General features: G+C 50.6%; 1 protein-coding gene across 1 annotated transcript in view; it reads right to left on the bottom strand.

Moving 5' to 3' along the window:
• Positions 1-10,000, bottom strand: part of loxl2a (lysyl oxidase-like 2a) — a gene marked incomplete at its 5' end in the record, with an annotated part of 31,668 nt that overhangs the window by 9,604 nt on the left and 12,064 nt on the right. Inside the window, 3 exons of the mRNA XM_080548565.1 lie at positions 713-896; positions 2,952-3,168; positions 4,621-4,829. Coding sequence (XP_080404691.1) covers positions 713-896; positions 2,952-3,168; positions 4,621-4,829 — 610 coding nt within the window. The remainder of the gene's footprint in view (positions 1-712; positions 897-2,951; positions 3,169-4,620; positions 4,830-10,000) is intronic.

Raw genomic sequence — 10,000 nt, forward strand, 5'->3', positions numbered from 1 at the left:
GTGGGGGGGGGGGGGTGGGGGGGGCGGGGGGGTATGGACCAGAACACAAAAACAAGCTCTCCGTCTCAATGACAGTCTGCACACACACACAGTAGAATTCCCAGCCTGAAGAACCCAGTAGAATTCCCAGCTTAAAGCATTCCCAGCACTCTGCCAGCTCAGCCAGCTCAAGTCTGATCTCCCAAATTTGATATGCTTCTCTTATCTTCTCTGAAGTTCTATGAAACACCTGTTATGGATCATCCCACCCCATCACTCAGGCCAGAGTCAGCATAAACACAGACAGAGACAGAGAACAGACAGATATGTAGAGGTGCAGACAGACAGAGAACAGACAGATATGCAGACCGACAGATAGACAGATAGACAGACACAAAGACCTGCAGACAGACAGACAGACAAAGACAGACAGACCAACAGACTTGCAGACCTGCAGACAGACAGACCGACAGACATACAGAGGCAGACAGACAGACACACAGACAGACCGACACAGACACAGACAGACAGAGACTGACAGATCTACAGTACAGACAGACAGACAGGCAGGGGGGCGTGTCCTACAGAGGGGCGTGTCCTACCTTGTCCCAGACAGACAGGCAGACAGACAGGCAGACAGACAGAGAGGCAGACAGGCAGACAGACAGGCAGACAGACAGGCAGGGGGGGGTGTCCTACCGGGGGGCGTGTCCTACAGGGGGGCGTGTCCTACCTTGTCCCAGGCGTCCTCCAGACAGGGCCTCCTTGGCGCTGCCGTAGCCCAGCTCCCGACACACCACCGTGGCCGCCCGCAGGTTCCAGTTGTCGTCACACACCGTCCCCCACTCCCCGTTCTTCAGCACCTCCACCCGCCCCTCCCCGATGTTGGCCCCGCCCCGCAGGCGCACCAGAGGTTGCTACGGAAACGGATAGATAGACGAAATTAACTGAATTTACTTTTTACTTTTTTTCTATCTAGGTGTAGATCTAGTTTGAAACTAGTGTGGCTGTCCATCCATTATCCATTCAATCCATTACCTAACACTACCTAACACACAACCTAACACTACCTAACACACAACCTAACACTACCTAACACACAACCTAACACTACCTAACACACAACCTAACACTACCTAACACACAACCTAACACTACCTAACACACTACCTAACACACAACCTAACACACAACCTAACACACAACCTAACACTACCTAACACTACCTAACACACAACCTAACACACAACCTAACACACAACCTAACACTACCTAACACTACCTAACACACAACCTAACACAACCTAACACACTACCTAACACATGGACTGTGTTCATAAAACCACATGTTATGTCAGTATGGTATTGTTACATACATCTGTGTATATACTGGTGTATCCTGTGTGGACAGACTGAAAGCCACAAAGACACAAATACACAAATACAAACACAGTCAGAGGGAGGGGATTTCCATTCCCTGCTGTATGTGTCCGATGTTTATCTTACATGCAGTAACCACTTTCTGATGTTTGGTCTTCAGCTACACACTCCATCATAGACTGGGACATCCATACTTCATCATAGACTAGACCTCCATACTTCATCATAGACTAGTAGCCTAGGACCTCCATACTTCATCATAGCCTAGGACCTCCATACTTCATCATAGACTAGGACCTCCATACTTCCTTAACAGACAAGCAGCACTCGAGTTGAGGGGGGATGAGGGGGGATGGCATCCCCCCTGAAATAAAACGTTAAAAAACATCCCCCTTCGCGCCCCGCGGTGGTGTAGCGGTCTAAGCACTAGCCACTAGTGCAAGCTGCCCACCGGGGACTGGGATCGAATCCCGGTCTCGCCAGACCCGGATATGGCCGGGGCACACACAGGGAGCGGCATATTGAGCGGCCGCTCCGAGGGCGGTATAGGAATATTTCCGGACAAGGATCTGTCGCGCAACAGCGCCCCCGGGGTGCCGGAATAACGGTGCTGGGCTCGAGGAGCCAGACAGCTAGTCTGCCTGGCGATCTCCTCTGGGGCTGCCGGCCACGGGGTCGTGCGGCGGATCCTACGCAATAGGCAGGGGATAATTGGATGCTAGGTTGGGTTCAATTGGATACCAAATTGGGTGAAAAAGGGATAAAATCTGATAAAAAAAAAAAAAAAAACTGCCATGCCCACTTTCCATCCCTTATGTAATTTTATCAATGAACGTGGTATTACTGCTATTTCAACATTTAGTTCTGCGCATATTGAGTAAAATACTGTGGCCGAGGGGGGCACGCACACATGCAATGACATTTTTAGTGTGACTAACACTGAAGACACTGACGCTGTGGGGATGCTAAAATTGTCCCCATATGATAAAATCCACCATCCCCCCTGATTTTCTTTTACAACTTGAGTACTGCAGACAGGACCTCCATAGTTGGGGCCTCTGGACTGGCTACAGTACCTTGGAGAGGCTCCAAGCACTCCAAGATCTCATCATCAAAAGTGTAAACAACCTTTCTGCAGCTGTGTGGGCTCTAAAAGGGATCATCAGACGTGATACAGGGTTTGATCCGGTAAATTCCGGAGCCTCGCACGCACTAACTTCACACTTTCACTACAGTAACAAAACACGTCACAGGTCAGAGGTCATCGTGGCTGGTTGTATGTTTAGTTATTCCTCACGTGGCACCAGTGAAGGAGTACGTTTTCTATCGGCCAAGGCCTCTAATAAGCTCCTTTATATTATACCGACGGAGCACATTGCCCGGCAACCGGTTGTTCGTCCAATAAAAACAACCCTATATTCGGTAAATCAGGAAGCTTAACCGGGAAGCTGCATGGAATTACTCGAAGCTCATTGGCGCCACTCTGGGTAGCGCCTGCGGTCTCATGCAGCACTTTGAGCTTGTGGTTTAGCAGTAGGCTTACTTTATATGGTCACCCCTGGTCAGTTCTGTATGTATGTGGTCAGGCCTACCTCCATCCTGTAGGCCTTGCTGAAGCCCGTGCTGACGCTAGCGGCGAAGGCCCGTCCAGGAACACAGCTGATGACCACAGGAAGGCCCTTCCCACAGGTGACGTTCCCCGTCACTTCCACGTGGCCGCCCATCTTACAGTCTGACACGTGGGCCTCGTTCCCTGTGCAGTTGACTGAGAAACCCCAGTAGTTCTTCTTTCTCTTCTTAGACAAAGCCCTGCGGTGGAGGGGGGTGGGGTATATACATTATATACAACGAATACATGTCATCAAGGGAGTTTTATTATCTTTACAAAAAACTATCTACAGGAATCTATAGGAAGATTACATTTACATTTTAGACATTTAGCAGACGCCTTTACCCAAAGCGACTTACAACAAGTACATTTGTCTAACTAAGTAAGTGAATCAGTACGTACATACATCAGTCATGAAAAGAAAAACATATCTATTCTAATATTATAAAGATAAATATAATGATAAGGATGTATTATCTAAGGTTCTAAAGACTCCTCTCACAGTAGCATGTGGGGAACCTGAGAGTCTTGTCTGGGTAGCAGTAAGGACCACTGCCCATCTGGTCTCTGGACAACAATGGCTGTATTGTGATCCACTACCTTGCCTGCTTTCCCATGACCTCTCCCTGCACACCAGAGTCATGTGGAAGTCACCGTCACAGGGGTGAGGGCAGCTAACAGACACACACACACGCGCACACACAATCACACACACACACACACACACACACACACACACACACACACACAAAAGCACACACGTGCGGACACACACACACACACACACACAAAAGTACACACGTGCGGACACAGACACACACACACACACACACACACACACACACACACAAAATCACACACGTGCAGACACACCCCCACACACCCCCCCACACACACACACACACACAGAGCTACAGTGTTTTCAGGGGTTTTCCGAGGTTTTCCTTTCCCCAGTGAAGTAGACCATATAATGGAAGCAGCATGTTAAGCCCCCCAGGTCTGACTGGAGATCTGATTTTAGATTAGCTTCCACTGGTGTCTAATAGATGGAGGTCAACTTGAACCTTTGATGAGGTTGAAGTGGTAGGTGGGTTGAAAGTGAGAGGGACAGATGTTCTACAGCTGTCATTGTCAGAGGGGAAAACTGTCTTACTCATCACTTCCTGGTAAGACATATCGTCATGCATGGAACGGAATGAGGAACGCTATCAAACACGTGCGACTATCCTGTCTCCAAGGTAACAGGTGCCAACCTGGTCCAGATTATGTTCACATGACATTCCACTGAACCACACCTACCAGATGAGAGATACTGATCCTGATCACGCCACCGTTTCCAAACAACATCCCTATAACATCTGTTCCGTGATAGGATCCAGATCCCACCTACGTCACACACTCAGAAACCCCCTCCCTGGAGGCCGATAAGCCCTAATGACCCCCCTCAGACCCCCCTAGAATGCCCTCTTGGCCTAACGGGTCGATGGTAGAGTTTAACGAGCACAAGACCAGAGTTCAATACTCTTAAGTTATATCACCGTTCTCGGGGACAACATCACCCCCAAGTCTCAGGCGGCGGCAAGGCTACTGTACTGTACTAGTACAACAGCAGAAACCTCCAAACCACCTCATCTAACGTGGCTCATACTCACTTGTACACGCGGGTGTTGTAGCCCTTCTCCCCGGGGAAGCCGTACATGCCGCAGATGACCCGGGTGTTCATGCCGCTCCAGTCCTGGTCGCAGATCTGCCTCCACCTCCCTCCGTCCCTCACCTCCACGTAGCCCTCGGTGATGGGCACGCGCTGTCTCTGGGAATAGATGGCTCTGATACGCACGTCCTCCACCGCCACGTTCAGGCTCTATACGGGGAGGGGGGAGAGGGGGAGGGAGAGGGGGGGGGGGAGACAGCGACAGTTGCTTGACCGGTTCAAAACGTCATTGTAGCTCCAATTGGGTGTTGTTGTCTGAGGAAGAGCATGTGTGTGTGTGTGTGGTCTGCTCCTTTCTGACACTAGGCTGTAAACCTCCCGGGTCAGGACCCGTCTCTGTCTTTGTGACCTGTAAAGCCAGAGGAGGTGACCTTCGACCCCGGTTTTCATGAGAAAAACATCAATCGGCCCGCCTTCAGAGCCTGCAAGCTACCGACATTACCCTTTGACCCTGACCCTGGACACGGCCAATCACAGCTCTCTGATCTGGTCGTGGCCTTAATTACCCTGACCCTGTATCCCCACTGCCCACTCCTCTCACACACCCACACGCACGCAGGCACGCACACACACGCACACACGCACAGCTTGCCCTAACTCTGGACAAAAAGAGACATCATCTCGCTGACCAGGCTGCGATATGGCTACCTTCAGGTTATTACATTTGACTATTTTTTTGCCATTTAGCAGACGCCTATATCCAAAGCGAACAAATACATTTTGTCTAAGTGAATCATCTATCCATCAGCCATCGCAAGAAAAAGTAATCTATGCTATGACCAGGGGCCATTGGCAATTACAATGCTAGAAGAACGAAGATTTATTTGTATAAAAAAACAAAAAAAAAAAAAAAAAAATTATAGTAGAGAGACTGTAGAGGGGGGGTGGGGTGGGAATGAGAAGGTCTTTAGGAGGGACAATTAAGATGTAGCCTGAAGCGATGGGTCTTCAATCAACGGCGGAAGATAGGTAGTGACTCTGCTGTCCTGTCCTGACAGTTGTGGGTAATAATAGAATGTATGATGATCACAGTTAAGCCCCCAGACCCACAGCTCGTCCTTGGCCAGACTGAGGTTGTAATGAGGACCTGAGCTGAGGCTAGGCTTAGCCGGGCTGTAATAATATGTACCGGTGGTGTTACGGCAGGGTACGTGCCAACCCTCTAAACTGCTCTAGTGAAGCAGCAACAGCGCTGAGCTCAGCACTTCTCTGCCCGCCTGGCCGGTCCCTCCGTGTCTCTGGGCCAGACCCAGACCCAGACCCAGACCCAGGCCAGCTCTAGGAAACATCAGCCTTTAATAAAGAACGGTGGTTTTTCCTGACACGGCCGTCAGACCAGAGGAATGTTTAGGTCCCCTCCACGCCAAGAATGTAGGTCACACACAGTCATGCACGTGCACACACGCACGCACACACACACACACACACACACACACACACGCATGCACGCACACACACACACACACACACACACACACTCTTCTTTGTCTCTCACACACACATACACACACACACACGCACACACACACACACACACACTCTTCTTTGTCTCTCACACACACATACACACATACACACACATACACACACACACACACACACACACACACACACATACAACAGCAGCCGCAGCAGAGAAGGAGACTTGACTGATGACCCCGGTCACGCCCCTGCCTTGTCCCCCTGCCTCCACTGCCTTCCCCGGAACTCAGCAGCAAGGAGGGGGGAGGGGGGGGGGACGGGGGGACGGGGGAGAAGATGGCCTTTCATAGCTGGATGCTTCTGGTCACAGTGGTGGGATGAGTGTGAGTTTCCGCCCATCAGAGAAGAGGCTGTTTATTTGTATAGCACGTTTCATGCAACAGGGGCAATTCAAAGTGCTTTACATCATACAGCATAAGAGCTGGGCGGAGCTGTAGGAATGCAGTCACAAGGAAGCCTTGAAAGGACTCTGAGGTCCTAGACAGAAACAGAGGCGAGACTTTCTCTCTAATGTAAATACATACAGGGGTTAGGAGAGTGTGAGGGAGTGGGGGGTGGAGGGGAGGGGGAGTGGGGAGAGGTTTGAAGTGGGGCTCTTAAACCAGTCAGATCAGTGTTTGGTTTGGCTGAATGTCCAAGAGGAAACCACAGAGACAGGCCTGAGTCAACGGGTACACACGCACACACACACACACACGTACACATAGACTCAGACACACACACACACACACACACACACACGTACACATAGACTCAGACACACACGCGTGCATGCACACCTTACATATACAGTAGTCCAGGAGGTGAGAGGGGTGCAGGAGACGCCTCTTCCCCTAAATCAGACCACCAGACATAACATCAGCAGCGGCCAGTTTGCTCAAGGACCCACCTAGAACCACCTAGAACCACACCTTGTCTGTTATCCGTACCGAATTGGGAAGGAATGTCGAAATCTTGTGTTTCAAGAAAACCCGTATAGCTTTAAATATAAGACCACAATGCCTCAGAAAAGGTGGGAATTCACCACAGAGTGTGTGTCTAACTAAAACCATTTCAGAAATGGAATGTTTGGATCTAAACCCTGATCTAAGCTGAATATCTCCTGTGGTGGGAGTTACTGTAAGAAGAATGGTATACATATACTAAAATAGTATACATATACTAAAATAGCAAATACAAACTACCTGTATACCACAAGTCCACCGCTTTTTATAATACTCAGGTCTCATCTTAGTTATGTTGTATTTGTCCTAACCCCTGACCCCTAACCCCTGACCCCTAACCATAGCAACCCTAACCTCATCTGACTCTGGCTGGAACTCAACCTCGCCTCACGTAGTAGATGAATGATGATCCAGCTTCAGAATGTCCAAATACTGTCAAAGCCAGAGGTCAATGCTCTTAGTTCTCCCAAGCCTACTTTCGGGCAGACAAGTTCTTGGGCTTCAAGCCCACAGTGGGAATGGGGAATGTGAACTAAAAGGAAGGGTGACGGAGGCCCGGAACATTCTCTCATGGAAATTAAGAACCCCGTTGGAACGCTGTTTTCGAGGAGTGGATGACTCTATGTCTGATGAAGAAGACATGCCGACCAAAAACCACATGCTTGGAGAGAGTGCCGTGACTCACCTTCCGATGCCATGACTGTCCTGTCATCATAATTCTAGGACTGTCTTATCATCATATTTCTATGACACTACTGTTTCCACAGCAAGCATCTGGAACCAACCAACCAGCCTGTGTGTGTGTGTGTGTGTGTGTGTGTGTGTGTGTGTGTGTGTGTGTGTGTGTGTGTGTGTGAGGTATAGGTCAATCATTACACTCATCATTACACAGAAATGTTAAACTACTTTGCATGTCTCCTCTCTTATTCACCCCTCAGTCTCGTGCTTCACGTTTCTCCTGCACGTGCCTCCTTCCCTTCCCTCCCTCTGCCCCCCCCCCCCCCCCCCCCCTCCCCCCCCCCCCTGCTCTCACTAAACATGAGGAAAACGAATGTTAATCATCTGACAACAGTTTAGTAGCGGGAGAGTCGGAGCCAGAGGAGAGAGAGGTTGGGAAATGACTTCTGCATCTGCCCCCTCACCATCTCCTCCAGCCCTACCAGACTGGAACAAAGTACTTGGCTGCCTGGGGTGTGCGTGTGCGCGTGTGTGCGTGTGTGTGTGTGGTGTGTGTGCGTGTGTGTGGTGTGGTGTGTGTGTGTGTGTGCGTGCATCTGTAGGTTTGCCTGGCATCTGGAATATCTATTCTTGTGTAACTATCCCACAGAGACAGAAAGTTAAAGAAAAACAGTGGAGCCCTCTTCATGCCTAGACTGCCCCCCCCCCGCTTCCCCCTCCCCCCGTCTGGCCCCCATATGGACTGACCCTGCACTGGCCAGGCCTATCAGGACAACAGGCAGACTAAACCACTAAACTATTGCCATGTTTCCAGGGGGCAGAACATCACTACATTCCAGTCTACCACTGCTGTGACAACGACAACAACACAATCAATCGTGAAGGAGGGGAGTGGGCGGGGGGGGGGGGGGGGTTCCTCCTGTTGAATACAGGTCAATCGCCTCACCTCGTGAATAAGCACCACGTCAGTGATATCTTGTTACTATAGTAACGTTTCCCCGTTGCTGTGTCTCCTCAGGAGGTTGTTGCCAAGCCCTTGTCATCTTTCACAATCCGACTCCTCTGTCGTCGCCTGCGGGATCCTCTATGACTACTCTTCACTTTGATGACATAGGAAACCACCACTCCTCTGCCTGCTAGAGTGTGTGTGTATATGTGTGGTGTTTCACATCATGGCATTGTGCGTGTCATCATTCAGGGACGGTCCAGAAACATGCGGGTTCAGACCAGCTGTTGACCGTGTGTGTGTGTAGCCGGCGATGAGATCATTTGTCCCTGACTCAGGGCGCCACCACCGCAGAGGGAACCCGTCTATACGTTCCAAGTTTGACACGTTATTTTAGTTCCACAAGTTCCTACTCCTACAGGTTCCTGCTCCTACACGTTCCTGCGCCTACACATTCCTGGTTCTCCAGCCAATATATGCAGCGTTTCCTCCCTCACTCCATCATCTTCCCCTCTCATCCCTCTCTTCCACTCCCTCTCCTCCTCTCCTCGCTCCCTCTCTTTCTCTCTTCCTCTCCCCTACCCTCGCTCCCTCTCCTTGCTCCCTCTCCTCCTCTCTCCCTCTCCTCCTCTCCTCGCTCCCTCTACTTCTCTCTTCCTCTCCTCATCTCCTCACTCCCTCTCCTACTCTCCTCTCCTACTCTCTTCTCCTCTCTTCCTCCCCCCTACCCTCACCCCCTCTCCTCCTCTCTTCATCCTCCCTACCCTCACCCCCTCCCCCCCCCCCCCTGCCCTCGCTCCCTCTATTTCTCCCCCCTGCCCTCTCCTTCTCCCTCATTCCCACTCCCATCTCCTCCTCCACACAAACACTCTCTTATCAGAGAGAAGAAGCCAAGCCAGAGGCTCATGTTTCCTATTGTTGCATCACCTCAGGGAATGGGAAGAATCTTGATTTTTGAAAATGGACACCCCCCCCTGCCCACCGCTGGCTAGAGAAATGCTGTTAACCTTTAACCCCCCCATCCCCCCCTCCCCCGTCTCGCTACACATAAAACCCCATGGCACGGTGAGAATTGAGAAAGCCTCACTCCTACGGCCCGCTGTTATTCCACCTGGCCACCATGCGAGCTGAGTGTTGACTCTAGACAGTGTGTTTGGCTGGAAGCAATAGTTCCACTCATTATCAGATTAGAGAGCTCTTCCAGCTGCTGTTGCGCTGCTGTTGCGCTGTTGCGCTGTTGCGTTCATATGGTCTCCTCACATGTTCCTCTG

Source organism: Nansenia antarctica (assembly GCF_963989245.1).
Source record: "Nansenia antarctica genome assembly, chromosome: 18".
In the NCBI taxonomy this organism is placed as follows: Eukaryota; Metazoa; Chordata; class Actinopteri; order Argentiniformes; family Microstomatidae; genus Nansenia; species Nansenia antarctica.